Consider the following 17,701-nt stretch of genomic DNA (forward strand, 5'->3'; position numbering starts at 1 on the left):
GTTACCATATAATCTTTTTGGTTTATGTGATGACTATTAGTGGTTTTCATGTTTGGGAGTTATCATTTGTGAACTTGTTTTAGACAGGACCGTTTCGCTAAATTTGATTAACAAGATTTGATTGCATGCAACGTTTACGCTTGTCTATCCAGTGTTTATCATAATGATTTTAATAATATCTTGTTTAATTGTTTCTGGAATAAGTTTGTCCAATCAGCCACATGGCTAACTGGATCTTGGTTTTTATTTCATGAGTATTAATTGTTGTGATGATAGACTTGCATAGGAATGGATATCATTACTTAAAATTGCTCTTTTGTTTATGCATAGGATTTGGGTATGTCATTGATGTGTGGCATTCTTCGTTGTAATGTAATGCGCCCTCTTATTCCCATAATCAATAACAAACACCCTCTAACTCGAGCTCAGAGGTATACGAGCCAAGGTTGTGTTAACTCGGCCCATTTACATCTCAGGTGCCCTGCAGCTTGAAGTCTTCTACAGATCTGAATAACTCGATCTTTTAAGTAATAGTACACTGTCCAAGTTATTATAAGATAAAAGAACATAATAAACAACTCAAATTATTATAATTGTTGTTGATTTTATCTACTTATTTGGCCAGAATCGTTTTATTTAGTTGTTACTTAGGTTTCTTGGATTTATATACAAGCGATGGAGTCAAGTTTTCTCTATGCTTAATTTATCTCGTTGCCCGTTTCTAAATGATGTTGAGTGTGACAAGTATCATCTATTCTGATTGACTTAGTCAATTATAGCGTTGGAACGGTTAAATTCTCGTGAATCTAGTTGCGAGAAATCTGAATCAATGGATGAACTTAAAACCGTGATGAATGATCACTTGGATCGAATGCAAGAAACTGTTGACAAACTTTCATCTGAGCTTCGAATTGGAATGCAACCTGCAATGGATAACTTCATTGGCTTTATTTAGTAGGACACTGCAGTTGATATGATATGTTCTAAAATAAATAAAAATTTATGCCGATTTAGTAGGAAAGTCTTTATTGGTCAAATTTCTAAAATACCCTTCATTATATTTGAGTAATTAACTTGGTGCAGTGGCTGGTGTCTATCTTGCTGAACACCGTGTTGAGGGAGAACTGGAGAAGCTTTGTGGGCCAAAATTATTTTGACCGCAATGGAGTCTTCCTCTTGGTGTGGTCCTCTTATTGTTTTGCAACCATAATGTCAGCAACCATGGATTTACACACAAACCAATTTTATTAAACCCCCAACTGTTTATACAGATTCAACAACAAAACACTTAAGATCAGAAAATACGAGTTGATCTTAAGACTACATCTGTATAAACAAAACGAACCCTAACTTTTCGATAATAAATCTGAAGAAGACGAACCAGTGAAACCTTCTGAGAATAAAACTGATTAAATGAATGAATAAAACCTTCTGAGATATCGCCACTCTATAACCAATTATAAGAGCCTTCTCTTTTTTCCAAAATTGCACAACAGTCCTCCTACTTCTAGCTTCCTTGCATTCCAGTAACATAATCACATACACCAGTCCGAAGATACCTCGTTAACATGTTTAACCAGTTATTAGAACATCAAGCTATAAAATTATCACAAATGAATTGACTATAAAGTCATACTTTTAACACATAATTTTAATTAGTACCTTTTAATTTGTTATATTATCATCTTTGCTGTCTCAGTTGACCATAATAGTCGACATTTTACAACTCACTACTCGAATATTGTGATTCGGTTAAATTAATAAAACTTACATTGTGAACCTCACTAGTGTTTATTGTATTTCTGATTTTCGATGGTATATAGATTCTGTAAACTCGATCCATGATTACTAAAGGTCACATGATGGGCGGGTTGGGACGACTCAGATTTTTGGTTCATTTTAAGATAGCAAGTAATGCGTTAACTAAGATTCAAAAACAATATTATTACAATAGTGATATTAATCTTTGAATAACCTATAACGGTGTTTGACCCATTTGACGCGTTCTACTTTTATTCATATTTTTAGTTTAACCTGTTTTGAGATAAATTACAACTAAAATACATATGAATTGACAATTTTTTCGTTGACTTTTCTTTCAGGTCAACACACTCTTTTCTCTATGTCATCTTATTGTGAAATGGCAACGAGCAGAACTCAAGCACCGTGCTAGACTTCTAGTACAAAACAAGACTCATGACCTTATACGATATTATGCTTATTTGTTTTGATATGGATTTAGGTGTACTTTGTTTACAGACATAGAACGCATAATATCAATATATTCTAATATTCTTTTGGTGTATCTTTGCTGCTTATATCAAAATGTTCTTACAGAATTTGAAGTTAAACTCCTTTTGTGATACTGCTTTTGCAATTTACAAGTTTTTAGGTGTAGTTTGAAGTTTGATTCGAGCTCCGATAAGAACTTAACCCCTTAACAGCCCTAGTTACACACATACACTAGCATATCGAGTCAAGCTCTTGTAGGCTTATGTTCAGCTTACTATATGTTTTCAGATCGTTCAATATTGTAATCAAGCTCAACATGGGTCGTGTTGTGAGGCTATATATAATCACTGTCTTGGTTTTAAGATTTTTATACTATTTTGGTTTCTATAGAAAAGTTAATAAAATAGAGTCACTTAAATACATAATTTAAAGTTACATACTTATTTTTCATTTTGAATTTTTGAAAATTTCATCTAGTTTGTTTTAAAGTTCCTGCACCCCTTTTAACATATCTAAATTCAATCAATTTGTTCATCATCTTCTCATATCTACACCTTGCTTACACATCACTACATGTTCGTGCATATTCGATAACACCTGTGCCTACACGCTTCAATTCACTAACAAAATGTAATTTGGTTATAAGGAATTACATTGGAAATCTACTAATTCACACAAATGCAAACATATGATGCGCGAACGTTGGGGCAAGTTGAGACTATTGAGTTAAGTTATTAGGTCCGGGCCAAAAATGTTATATACTAGCATGTAATAGACACTTTTATAATTAAATGTCATGGCGATTTTATATCCGTCATATTATATGGATACAAATTCGTGTTCTAGCAATAAAAAAAACGTACCGGTTATAACCTATAATGTTACATGCACTTGCATATATAGACCTTAATCTATGAACCATTGCATGGATATGTGTTTTCACACGTGCACTAAATTATATTTGAATTATAGTGACTTTTTGTTTTTGACAAAATTAATTAAGGCCAGAAATTTTAGGAAAGTTGTTTCAGACAATATCAATCACCACAAAGGGGATCCTTCAGGTTTTGAACAAAAAAACTAGGGTTGTTAATTTGTTCTACGAGAATATGCAAATTGGGATCATTTGTTTGATTATGTTAGATTTTTTCTCCGGTTTTTGGCGCTAAAAGGTGATAATATTATTATATCTCGGATTTGCTGAGGATTGAGATATAAAGGCATTATATAGATAATTAATGCCTGTTTTTCTGTCTGGTTTGGGTTATTAACTCGTATAAGTTTGATACCGTGGATGTAGTATACCGCACGCAGACAAATAGCGTGTGTAGTAGGAATCGTATTTCTAAGTTTTCACTGCAAATTTTGAGTGGTTTGAGCATCAACTCAGATTTTGTGGTATGAAGCGAAAAGAACGGTATGGGAAGTAGCATTGTTAATGTTTATGAAGTATGTTGTTATCCTTGCTGAGTAAGCGAACCTTACGGGCCGATTTCAGGTATAATCTCAGCTACCTATATTTAATATAATGGCATATTGAACATTCACCAACATGAGTATTAATGCTACAATTACATTATAGTTACTTGGAATTGAATTGACAGGGATGCATATGGATTTACTGTGAGACCTCAGTACCTTGAGACATTCAAGGAGTTTGACATTATCTATAAGGTAATGTATGGGCATACTATAACTTTGTGTAAGTGCCTTGTAGAACATAAGTTTTAAACATGCTACAATATATGCAAATTGCGATCCATTAGACGGATAAGATAGAGAATTGACATTGCGTAACATAAACGGTTATGATTTAGGGTTCAGGGTTAGCCGTTGTGTTGTTTAGGTGGGATATGCTTATGTATATGTTGATTTTGCTTGTTTTAATAATCTTGTTTGCTCATATTAATTATGGGGCAGGGCTAAACAAATAACACTAACACACTATCCAGACATCAGATATCACTGACGTGCCATATAGGCTGCATGGCCCATACGGGTCGTATGAGTTTTGACATGGAGAAATGGTCATATGGATCTTATGAGTGGAAAATCATACAACCCGTATGACAATATTTCCTATCACACGGCCCGTATCATGTGTCAGGTTCTGGTGTGCAAAGTTGATTTGACATCATACGAACCATATGATATGACAGATGTACACCATTGAAGGTGGTGTTTATATAGCAAGAACCTAATTATGCTTGGTTTATATGTCAGAATGAGGAAGAAGAAAGGACAATAAAATGGGCGGTCTTTCTTGAGCAGTATTCAGGACTTGGGCAACCAAACTCATCCGCTGAGCCTGATGCTGAAGTTACCGAACATAAAACCGATCCTATCTTGGAACCGAGTGCAGATGTAAATGCTTTAAGCGAAAACAAACTGACAAATGATAATAAAACCGAGAGTGTTCCTGAAATTGCAACACCAACAAAAACAAAGAAGCCCGTGGTGCAAAACTGGGCTGAACTCAGAACGTCTCTAAACACCATTGAGGATAAAATTTGTCCTCGTGTTAAAAAGAGAATCAAAAATAAAAATGGTCATGAAGAACATCTTCAATCTATTCAAGAGGATGAACCGGCCAGTGATGAACCTAAAGAGGAGTTAAAAATAGACGATGAGGACTCTGATTCATTTCCTTGGAAAGAATTGGAGTCACTCGTTCGTGGGGGCGTGCCAAGAGATCTTAGAGGAGAGGTATGTCTTGACACCTCATCAAACCGTTCACTTATGTCACACCCCGGTCATGACAGAAACGTCGGGGCACAACCGATTGTTCATCGCATACGACACTATTAAGTAACAATATTTAATCAACTCATTTAAATTCATAAAAACACAAAGAGTCACATAACTTGTTCATACAATAACCGAATTCAAATCATAGTAAATAATATATTGTTCGTTTTGCTAATATCCTAATAGTCTCGATAACGTTTTTTTTTCTTCAAGTCCTCGAGTCAACCTAAAGTCAAACCTGTAACATTGCATAAATAGATTTTGTCAACACAAAGGTTGGTGAGCAATTTCATAGTTTTTGAACAATAGATATATAATATGAAATTCCACAACTTGTATACAAAACAATAAATAATGGTAACAATTTAGATAAATGAAATCGTTAATAAGAATACATTAATGACACATTTCTATAAGGGGATGCCAAATATACTCGGATTTTGTATGAAATCGTTAATAAGAATATATTAACGACACCTTTTTATAAGGGGATGCCAGATATACTCGGATTTATGAATCAACCATCCAAAAGCGGTAAACACATTAGCACTTAAGCATATAAGCATATAATCACCAAATCGAGCATTTATTTAAGTGAAGTATACAATAAAGTTTGTGGTTTAAGACTCAAGTATAAATCATTTGAATTTGAATAAGTTTGCAATGTCACCCCCAAAATATAAAAGAGTGAAAACGGGGGATGAAAGTACTCACATTCAAGTAATAAACTTGAAAGATTTGATGATTTGGAGATTAACCGGAACGATGAGTTTAACGAACGAAGCCTAAAGGAGAAGAAGTCTTGTATTAGAAAAGTTGTCTTGGAAGTCTTTAAATGAAAATAAATGATAAGAAATATAAACAATTTAAAGTTTAAGGTTTAAAATGTAAATATTTAAGAAATTATAATAATAGTCCTTTAAAAATGTAAGTTTGCTCGAAACCGGGTTAAAGTATCTAGCCCTTAATTTTACTCAACCTATGTTAAGTAATAAGGTGGGTAAAAATGCAAGAAAACAAGTCCCTTTATAATATAGATACTAAAACGGGTTTTAACGAGTGTTTGGGTGGTCGGTTCAGGTCTTGGTGACTTGACCTAACCCAAAGTCAACTTTCCCAAAATAATAAATGTATGAGATAACTCAATAAATCTTAAAGAGACTTAACCAAGTATGTAGTTCTATTGTTTTAGAACTAACAACGTCCGTTAATCAAGTGTTCGGTTTAGTCGGTCCAAACTTTGTTATAGGATCAAGTTGGATTCAACATTCCGAGTACTTTGTGAAAATAATTAAAATCAGTTTATAAAGTATTTTTAAAGAAATATATAAGCTTTAATGGTTAAAAACACACTTGTGTGTCTTAAGCGAGTAAACTTGGTTTAGTTCGGTTTGGTTCGGTTTTTTATCTTGGAATAAGGCCAAGAATGGTTACCACATGTCCAAACATCATAGAACTTGTAAAATAATTTATAAATAATAATACCAAAGTTTTACATACAAAAAGTCAACAACAAAGTCTTTAAACGAAAGTTCGGTTTCCGGTTCGGATCTTGTTTCGGGATAAGACCGAGGTTAGATTCTACAAACCCATAACCATGGAACTAATTAAAATGATTTTAGAAACTCAAATCTTACATAAAACATGTTTATACAACTATTTAAACAAACTAGTAAACAAGAGTTCGGCTTCCGGTTTGGAGCTATTTACGGAATAACCGAGGCTAGTCTCTACAAACCCATAACCATGGAACTCAAAATGTAAAATAAAATTAAGATGAGCAGAAGTTAAACAAGTATAACTAGTTTGATAGTTAGATGTGGAAAATATATATAATCAAGGACTACTACGAGTCCTCCATGTAGCTTTGTCTTATGGGCCGGACACTTAACCGACCGAGACCGGAGAAATGCCCACCGAAGGTACAAAGGGTGCTATTATATATATGTTGTATAACAATCTTCAAGTATAAATAAGTGTTAACAAGTTGATTATAATGTAAGACTATGGTTAGTTTGACTTTGGAAAGTCAAACTGCCAAAAAAAATATGAAGAACACCTTTGAATGCTTGAGAATTGGAAGAGAAAGAGATGAATGAGCAAGGATTAATGAAGGGGATAGGGGTGTATATATAGAGTGGGTTGAAAGGGTCAAGCATGGGGTGTGATATCAAGGTTTGCATGCAAGAGGGGTCAAGACAAGTCACAAAACAACAAAAAAAATAAAAAAATAAAAAAATGGGCTGCTGGTCTGCTGCTGGTCAGCACGTTGGTTCTCGTCCGGAAGTTCGTTTTTGATGTATCTTGCGCGTTTTAAGTCCGTTTTCGAATCCGTAAAAGGGGTTTTTTCAAATTAGACAAGCGGGAATGTTTTAGTAACATAAAATCCAATATTTTATATATTTGAAATGTTCGGGATATAAATCGGGTCGTTTTACAACATAAAAACAAATACAAAATAAATACAATTTAACCCGAAATCGAGGATTGGCTAACTTAGATGAGTTGTTTGTGAACTTTTATTTGTGTTTCAGGCATGGCAAGCCTTTGTTGGTGTGAAAGTACGGCGGGAGGAGGGTTATTACCAGAATTTATTGGATGGTGTTGATGGTGACACACAATCAAATTTACCGGATGGAATCCCAGGGGCGAAAGGCGAAAGAGTTCCAGTTCCAGAAAAATGTAAAAAACAGATTGAAAAGGTCATTAATTTATTTCATTTTTTTTAACATAGATAACTTGTTTTTTTCTTTATGTGGACTAATATTTTTTACCAAACGCAGGATTTACAACGAACATTTCCGGGTCATCCTGCATTGAACGAGGAAGGTAGGAACTCGTTGAGGCGGTTACTTCTAGCGTATGCTCGGCACAACCCTGATGTTGGCTATTGCCAGGTGATTTGCTGATTAAATATAATTAACATAATAACAGTGGCGAAGGATCATTAGCCCCCCCCCCCCCCCCCCCCCCCCCCCCCCACCCTGTTTTTTTGCGCAGTGGTATAAATTTTTTATGTGTAGGGAATGAATTTTTTTGCTGGAATGTTACTACTGATGATGCCCGAAGAAAATGCCTTTTGGTATGCTTATTCTGTTTAACAAGATACTATAACAGTATAACATCACCAAAATTATTATTTTGGCATCATTAATGAACATGTTGGCATATTACTTCAACTGAAATCTTTTCAGGACTTTGGTGGGCATGATTGATGATTACTATGACGGATACTTTACAAAAGATATGATAGAATCACAGGCTTGTCTTTCAAATATACTTGGATTTTCCAAAAAAATTTATTCTGAAGTCTAATTTGTTTTACTCGCTGAATAAATACTCTTTTTATTCAGGTGGATCAACTTGTTTATGAAGATTTGTTACGCGAACGATATCCTAATCTAGGTTTCTTCACTGCTGATTCTTGTTTATTTTGTTTACTAATAAATTTGTAAAATTGCAAGTTAACATCCTTGTTATATAGTGAATTATTTTGATCATATTGGAGTACAAATGGGATGGATTTGTGGACCATGGTTTCTTTCCATCTTTGTACATATGATTCCATGGGAAAGTGGTGAGGCTTATATTATTTTAGTCTTTAATTTACAAGTAAAAAACAGATTTAAAAATAATTTCCTAGAGTAATTCTTTAGAAATAATGATTATGTTATTTTTCTTTCAGTTCTTCGTGTTTGGGATGTGATTTTATTTGAAGGAAATCGTGCGATGTTGTTGCGAACTGCATTGGCTTTAATGGAGCTTTATGGTATTGAGATTTCTTTACATTTTAATTAAAGGTGGCAATTTTGACCCATTTATTTTCAAATGGGTTGATTTGGGTGTGCTTATTCTCAAACTCAGTTTATTCAAAGATTTATATTTATATTTTATATTACTAATATAACGATATTGCTTTTGTAATCACAAATAATGCATTAGCTAATATTCATTTTCTTGAAAAGCAAATTGTTAGCATCTGAAGTTGACCTGAACCTGTTTTGACTTGTAGGTCCCGATTTAGGCCACGCCATGGATGCCGGTGATGCTATTATTTTACTACAATCACTACTCGGTACAACTTTTGACAGCAGCAATCTAGTTGTGACTGCCTGCATAAGTTTCTCAGATGTAACAGAAAACACATTACAAAGACTTAGAGATAAACATAGACCGGATGTGATAGCTGCGGTTGAAGAAAGACTAAGAGGGGAGCATTTAAGGAAAAATTCTAAAGGGTTGGCTAATAAACTTTATAGTTTCAAACATGAACGCGAGCCACTTGCGCGTGAAGCTAGTATGAAACAGAAGAGATTAGATAAAGATTCTTCTGACTTAATGTCACCTCTTAAACGCGATGAATCTCTTAATATTGATCCCCTTAATGCAGAAGTAGACTCTCTTCCAGACATTCAAGATCAGGTAATAACCGATAAATATATAAACTTTTCAAATTTGTATATGAGTTATGTTTTATTTAGAGTTAATTATATGGATGGTTCCGTGTAATTTTTAATAGCTCATTGGCATAAGAAGTTCCTAGTGTTTATATAATTGTTTACATGTACAGGTTATATGGTTGAAGGCTCAGTTGTGCTCAATGTTGGAGGACAAGAGATCTGCTACAGTTCGGTTAGTTTAAGGAAGTTATTTTCTTTTTATGTCTTTCATGAAAACATACCGATGAACCTATAACAAATGTACTTGTGCCGGTCTAGAGCTGAGGAGTTGGAGACAGCACTTATGGAAATGGCCCAACAAGACAATAGGTTGCAATTAAGCGCAAAGGTATTCCCACATCATATATCTAAAACTGGAATGGGTTTGGGTTAAAACGGGTAATTTTTGGTGGTGAGATGAGGCTTGGTCGACCAAAAACACTTTTTTTATTGATAATTAGTGGGCCAAATATTATAATGTAACAAAAATTGTGTCACCTTAGGCAAATCTCACATCGTTCTGAATAGTGCACATTAGAGATTCTGAGCCATTAGGACGGCCCTGCCTCAAATATCACCGTCGTGTTTTAGGCGCAATGAATGACTGTGGATGAAAAGAGAACTCCACAGTTAAGCGTCTTGAGAAGTCTCCACTTGGGTAACCAAAAGCAAATTCATAAGCTCCTAGTGGGCAAAACGGTCGATATTGGTTGTTATGAGAGGTTGATGTTACAAATTATCTATTTTATTTATTAAAATGATTTAGGAGTTTTTATGCATCAAAGATGCACGTTGGGCGACTTTTAACTTTTAACCATTAAAGACGATTTTTTTTTGCCAATTTTTTCGATAAAAAGTTATGAAAGTGAAAAAATGATTCAAGATTTGTAAACATGATTCAGATTGAGCATATGGAACAAGACCTATTGGAGCTGCAACAACTTCTTTCCGATAAGAAAGAACAGGAAAAAGCAATGCTTGAGGTTCAAATATTTGTATTCTTTTACTGTGGATTATATAACAAAAGATCAAACACTGAAAAAAAATTAAGCTACAGCTTTGTATGTCAATTAAGAACATCGCATATCATATAACGCCAAGTGTATTTGATGTAGGTGCTAATGCGAGTTGAACAAGAACAGAAAATCACAGATGATGCACTTAGATCTGCCGAACGAGATGCAGCTGCTCAGAGATATTTAGTGAGCGTACTTGAGGTACCTTTTCCACCCATTTACAAAATATGCTTACTAACGGGCCAAATAAAAAAATTATCAAAAAAAAAGAAAAAAAAATGAAAGATGTCATATGGGTCAAACGGGTTAAAAGCAGCCTAGTATGCTATTTTAATGTATAAAACCTCCTAAATAATTATATTCAAGAAATTTACACACTAATTTCAAACCTGAGTTCAATGAATTAAAGACTATATGTCTATATTGCAATGTCTTGCACAAATTTATTTTTAGTCATCTTTATAGAGAACCTAAAAAGATTGACTTGGTGGTATTATATGCATAGATGACTAAAACTACCATTATCAAAAAGAAGGCTTCTTGATTAGGAACTTTGGTTATTTACTATTTTGTTATCATTAACAAAGATTATAAAATATCATGAGAGACAAAGATATGAATTCAATTGCTCAAATTCTTGGATGATTTCATATTCTTTGCGCTCGTTGCTTGAGTATTTAACATGAATATCCCTTATGGAGAAGAAATTTTTTAAGACGAATAAACTTTAATTTGTTTTGTTTATGTGTAGGAGAAGTATGAAAAAGCTATGACTTCACTTGGTCAAATGGAAAAGAGGGCTGTAATGGCAGAATCTATGTTAGAGGCGACATTGCAATATAATTCTGGCCAAGTTAAAGCACAATCAGCACCTGCAGGGTACATGCATTTTTCTTTTTCTTCTTTTTTGTTTAAATTTTATTTTTGGAATTAAAACATGGTTGAATTTCATGCCTTCTGCATTGCTGTCTAATTAATCTGTTAACTGTTCTCTTAATGAATTAACTAGAGATGAAAATTTTGGCCTGTTTACTTTGGGCCAAAGTTTTATCTTTAAAGAATCAAAGGGAAAATTACGTTGCTGTAAGTCTGTAATACGAAATTCATATCTTGCAAGAGTTTCTTTTTTTACCAAAACTTAAATTACCTAAGTCGAATATATTTATATCCAAGTGTTTGTATGCTCATAAAATGCATAATTAGTGCATCATTGACTACTATGTTGACCAACTTAAGTTGTCAATGCTGTATAGAAACCTTCATCCCGAGGCTGCGAAAGACAACAACGCAACAAAAAGTACAGGCATACTTTCATTTAGGCTAGGTTGGCGCGACAAAAACAAGGTTAGTAAGTATTCTTGACTGCCATTGTGAGTCTGTCGCAATTAAAAACAGAATACTGTTTGACCAAAGTAAACAAACAGTAATGTGTCCATTATGTTTTCAGGGAAAACAACCGGATGAAAGTAAAACCACTAACGAGACATCAGATGTAAGTGATCAAGATTAGGTATTCTGCTTCAAGCATTGTGGTACAAGTCTTAGATGCAGGTTTCCACAGCCCGACCTGAATTGAACCTTAAAAGTTTTCTTCTTTAGATACGTTATATGTTCATTCTTTCAGCACGACTAATTTAATTAATTACCATATTTACAGCTGGTTATTTGTTTCCTTCTAAGATACAACTATGCATATTGTAACATTTATAGTTTAACTGTTTAAGCCCATAATATACTCTTATTTTGCCATTATGATGGAATCAAATGCATATTTGTACTATATATAGTCACACACACCTATAGTTGAACAACAAACAAAATACAATGATTTAGTTTTAATAAAATCAAAACTAATAGACTAATGTGGGCTTTGCAGCACCAACATTGTACTTTACTCTATATAGATAATATGTTACTGAACAATAAAATATGTGAGCTAAGAAGTGGAACATCTTTATCTTTAGTGGCTTTGGTCATTTTGTTGATTTAATGTAGCAACAACGTTAGATCAGTGAACGATTCAATATATCTATGGTGGGTCATGGGTGTGTTTAATTAAAGTTATTTGTACCTCACTCTATCAATGAATAATAATAATAATAATAATAATAATAATAATAATAATAATAATAATAATAATAATAATAATAAAAAGCTTTTAAAAAGAACAGACCAATGCTTTAACCACTTTATCACTTGTTTTTTGATAAGGGGTTCGCTCTGTAATTTTATTAGGGGATTCACTCCACATTTTTTTATACGTTTCTATTAAAGTTTCGAAACTCGCCCATGCAGCAATCCCTTTGATTCCCAGTCTCTAAAATTTAGAGAAAATACAAAAACAAATTGTTATTTTTCACTCCATAGAAATTCCCTATATTTAGAGACTCACTGTGTATATAAAAGTTTGTCCCTTAACCTACTGGTTATTTATCTTATTTGGTGATTACCGTCAACGATCATGTACCCGTAGGTTTTGAATGTAGCTAGCGTGCTATAGTAGGCCCATAAATAATTCAGTTCGCAAACTTTGAAATTGAACAGGGTAATAAACAGTGACCATAAATACGTACTCTACATCTGTTATTAGTTTGTTAAAAATTTCATTTTATCAATTTGAGTCAAAGTTATTGATATAATTTTTGATCTTTTAGTGTAGATATATGATATGGTTTTAGATCACAATTGAGTAGAACTCGACATTGCATTAACCATGGTTGAGTCCGATTGATTAACTATACTAGTGTGCGAGAATGAACAAGAGAGAAAACTGTTATTATTTCTTCATTACAACAGATTAGCTATTGCCTTTATACACAATTAACAACTAACGCTGAACTAGTTAACTATTTTGTTACTTCTAACGTGTGCTGTTAATTCTTTGTTTGACTTCCGTTATCAGCTTTGACTTTGAGTCACTTATTAGAACATAATCAACATAGGGTTTTTTATTCAATTTGATTCCAACTTCATATAAGTTTTTATGTGTCTCGGAAACCTATAGTTTTTAATTATAATTGGATTATACGTATATGTATAAATAATTATTGGCTATTAGCCTTTAGTTTAGTTGATTTTTCTGTGTTTTGAATGCCTAGCCGAAAAAATTATATAAAATGACAAGTATATCCGTATAGGTCATCAAGTACATAAAATAATAGTACTTTGAAAAACGATTAAAACAGGGAAAAATTGAACAATTGGATTTTTTTTTCTCATCAATAATTAGTTAATTACGAAATTGCCACTCGTCTCTCATCACAACTTAGCCAACGATTTGCCTTAATCAAGTCTAAATCATCAAAATTTCGCAAAATAACATATGTTTTGCGAAATAATCCTACTTGCGTAAATGAATGGTTTGCGAAATAAGGTATTATGTGAAAATACTCATAATAGATCGCAGATTATGTTAGTTTTAATATTGGACCTCGTAATTAGCGGAATACGTCCGGGTGTAACGTACAGATCATTCAAAGCTCGTAACGCTATTAAAGCGACAAGAATTATATTTAATGCATTTCATATCATCAAAAGTACACATATTGTTTATAAATAAAAACAAAAGATAACACTTCATCGAAAAGTAAACAAGTTCTTTATTTCAAATATCCTAAGGCAAACTAATGATCTTCGTCCTTAGCACACCATCGGTTCAACCTGTAACACGTTGAAAATAATATATTTTATCAACAATTAAGTTGGTGAGTTTTCATAAGTTTTTGCATATACATATATATAGGAAACTCGCGATTCAACAATCGTCATGCAATAAGTATTTAAGCCTAAAGTAAATGAATTCAAATAGTGTTGTCCTCCCGTTCATTTAGCCGAAGCCGTTAAAGTCGGGGAAATGAGAATCACCTTACGTAAACAACCGGAGTCGTAACGTTAGACGGCGCGAGTACGTCCCGTCGGACCCTCCCACTATGTGTATGCGTTTGCGTAACTTCCACCATAAAAACAATAAACACATCGCAAGCAAGTTCACGTATAATCATAAACAATATGCACGAATAATATTAACATGTATGATATAAGTGAATCGGTTTGTAAACAATCACATAACTAACGAAAGAAGAACTTGTAACGTGCTACCCCCAAAATATTATAAAACGTTAAAATGGGGTTATGAAGAACTCACTTGGAATGAGGAATACGGTAATGAGAAGACGGTAAAGATTAGAGTAAACTAGTTGGTCCCACGAGAATTCCCGACAATTTGTCCAAATTATTAAAGCGTAAATGAAATAAATACTTGAACGAAATAAACGAACAAGACACAAGGAGATGGGTTTATAACGGTCTTGGGGTTTATGCATTAGTTGTAGTTCATATGATATTGGTAAAGGTGTAATTCAATTTTTTTAATTAATTTTAATCATGAGAAAAATAATTGAAAAGTTAAATTTGATTATTAAAGAAAACATTTAAAAATATGAATACCGACTTTTCTATGAAAACATTTTAGGTGATAGTTTTAACGAGATTTCATATAGGAAGATAAGTAGCACCTTTACTACTACTACTACTGCTATTGCTACTACTACTGCTACTGCTGCTGTTGCTGCTACTACTACTACTACTATTATTATTATTAACGAAAAAAATATATAGATATATATAAATAATTATGTGTATTTATATATATAAAATTTTTATTTTAGATACTTATCGGGGTTCGGTTTGCTTAAACGAGTGTAAACACTATAGGGTTTTTATACAATTTAGTAATTAATAATTTTAATTAAAACAAGAAACAAATTAAATTAAAAAATATATATAAAACTGGACCAAGGGGTTCGAACCTGCTCCCCTGGCCGGGTTTAGCTTTAACTCTAAGTGCCACTAGCCACTAACTTATTCAGATTACAGAAATCAAACTACTTAACCAATTATCCCAATAAACCCCTAAACCATATGAACCCTAATTTGCAATCGGCTTTTATACCCTCTGTCAATCAAAATTGACAGAGGGGTTTTGAAGAGGATTAAATCGCGATCATAATGCACGTTACAATTACCTGAAATGGTTACAGATTGAAGGGGAACGACGAGTTAGGGTTTCGGTTTGAATAAGCAAACAAAAACGATTCTGGAATGTTTGTAACTTGCAATTGCTTTAGGGATTAAGGTCGCAATGTTGAGAGGATATTGTGTGCTCGTTTAATTGTATATTAGGCTCGTATTTATAGGCTAACGAGTTCAATTTCAGTCCGCGGCTCGAGTTAAAGAATTTGATTATAATTGATTCGATTAGTTGGCAATTACTCGTTATTTCCATATGGACGACTGGCGTGGATGTTAAGCATCAACAACTACTGATTTTACAGGTCAAACGAAGCGAAAATATGGAAGGGGGGGGGGGGGAGGGGTCGTCGGTGGTGACGGGGAGAGGAAGAAAAGGGGGGGGGGGGGGGAAGTTTTATTATTTTGCAATATAGTCCTTGTGGTTTGGGTTGGGTCCAGAAATTAGTTAAACAAAAGTTTAGGGTCCAAAAGTGCATATAATCGATACTTTAACGATCTACAAAACGTTAATGTGTGAAACACAATAACGACAAAATTGTGTGACATAATTAATATCTTGACGTAATAAATAATATTCGGTTACAAGACGGAAAAATAAAACAAATACGATTATAAAAGAGGTAAAGAAAAAAGAAAAGAAAAGAAAAGAAAAAAGACGAATGCCACAGTAATGTAGTTCAAGTGTTCGATACATAAGGAGAATTGTCAGAAAGTGTCAGGCAGATCAGGTGAGTTCTAGACCCCTTCTCTTTAAATGTTTTGGGGCTGGTGTGCATACGTGTGTCATATGTAAATGTAAAGTATGTATGTTTATGTGTTAAAAACAATTAGTCTATGAGACAGTTTAAGCTCTTGTATGAGTTAATAGACTCTTCTATGGGCAGGGTTCGGGCTCCTGTATGAGCAAGATTTTGGCAGCGCCTTTGTAGATCGTTAAAGTATCAATAATACGTATAACTACATATCTAAATTGGTGTATTAACGTTTATATGAATTGATAGGTGACACGACTCTTATGTGGAGGTTTCATATTGATTGTGCGATTCAATCATACCATATGTGATGCATTCGGATATGCACAATTCTTAACAACATTGAGTGAAGTGGCAAAAGGCGAACCGACACCATCGGTATTGCCCATTTGGAAAAGAGAGTTATTTTTCGCAAGAGACCCCCCACATGTGACATGCACACATCATGAGTATGAAGAAGTGGCAGATACCAATGGTACAACCATCACGTTGGATGACATGGAACAAAGGTCATTTTTCTTTGGACCACCTCAATTTCAGCTATCCGTAGGTTAGTTCCAGCACACCTCAAACGTTGTACCACATTTGAGGTCCTAACAGCTTGTCTTTGGCGTTGTCGTACAATCGCGCTTCAACCAAACCCTGAAGATGAAATGCGCATAATGACCATTGTCAATGCACGTTTAAAGTTCAAGTCCTGGATTCCCGTAGGATATTATGGAAATGCATTCGTTTACCCGGCTGCCGTTTCCAAAGCTCGAGACCTATGTAACAAATCATTAGGACACGCATTGGAGCTAGTGATGAAAGCGAAATCTGAAGTCACCAAAGAATATATGAAATCTGTCGTGGACCTAATGGTAATGAAAGGACGACTGGGCTTCACAACTGTTGGAAGCTATATTGTATCAGATGTGACACGCTCTGGATTACTTGATATTGATTTCGGGTGGGGGAAAGCGGTTTATGCAGGGGCTGATTTCCATATTGCCGGGTTCTATACACGTTATATAAATCATAAAGGCGAGTCAGGAATCTTGGTACCCATGTGGTTGCCAAGTGTTACTATGAAGAGATTTGCCAAAGAGTTGGATAACATGTTTGCCCGAGACAATAACAAACATGTTAGTCAAGAATACGCACCCGCTCTTTCTAAACTATGATTTCCTTGATTCCATAGGTGAGCATGTAGCAAGCTTTTAAGACATGTATTTTTTATTGATATGTTAGTAGTTTATATGTATTTTAAATTGACGCTGTACGATTATTAATTTGTATTAATGGTATTGTACTCTTTTTAACTAATCAATAAAAATGGTTTTAGATGCGTAATTCACATATTCATCACACTTTTTTTTTTTTTCAGTTCTGAAATTAACGGGTTTTTTTTAATCATTTTAATAAGGTTGTTTTGTAACAAGAAGGTAGCTGAAAATTTAAAAGCAAATTGTTGTCTTACGTTTATTAATTTTAAGGTTTACTT

At 33.8% G+C, this 17,701-nt stretch overlaps 1 protein-coding gene and 1 pseudogene across 1 annotated transcript; both read left to right on the forward strand.

Annotated features, from left to right (window-relative positions):
- The first annotated feature begins 4,264 nt into the window (after positions 1-4,264).
- LOC143578943 (uncharacterized) lies at positions 4,265-11,945 on the forward strand. The gene is made up of 18 exons (XM_077062388.1): positions 4,265-4,339; positions 4,456-4,938; positions 7,515-7,682; positions 7,764-7,877; positions 8,004-8,062; positions 8,175-8,241; positions 8,334-8,385; positions 8,465-8,557; positions 8,666-8,749; positions 8,993-9,402; positions 9,551-9,612; positions 9,699-9,768; positions 10,322-10,402; positions 10,535-10,636; positions 11,187-11,344; positions 11,445-11,526; positions 11,639-11,779; positions 11,883-11,945. Exons 1-18 carry the CDS (start codon positions 4,265-4,267, stop codon positions 11,943-11,945), a joined length of 2,364 nt encoding a protein of 787 aa, XP_076918503.1.
- Positions 11,946-16,300: 4,355 nt separating this feature from the next.
- On the forward strand, positions 16,301-17,440 carry LOC143578953 (benzyl alcohol O-benzoyltransferase pseudogene; annotated as a pseudogene).
- Positions 17,441-17,701: the final 261 nt, after the last annotated feature.

Source organism: Bidens hawaiensis, unplaced genomic scaffold (genome assembly GCF_021521415.1).
Source record: "Bidens hawaiensis isolate Kalapana, Puna unplaced genomic scaffold, B.hawaiensis_p1.1 tig00001461_1, whole genome shotgun sequence".
In the NCBI taxonomy this organism is placed as follows: Eukaryota; Viridiplantae; Streptophyta; class Magnoliopsida; order Asterales; family Asteraceae; genus Bidens; species Bidens hawaiensis.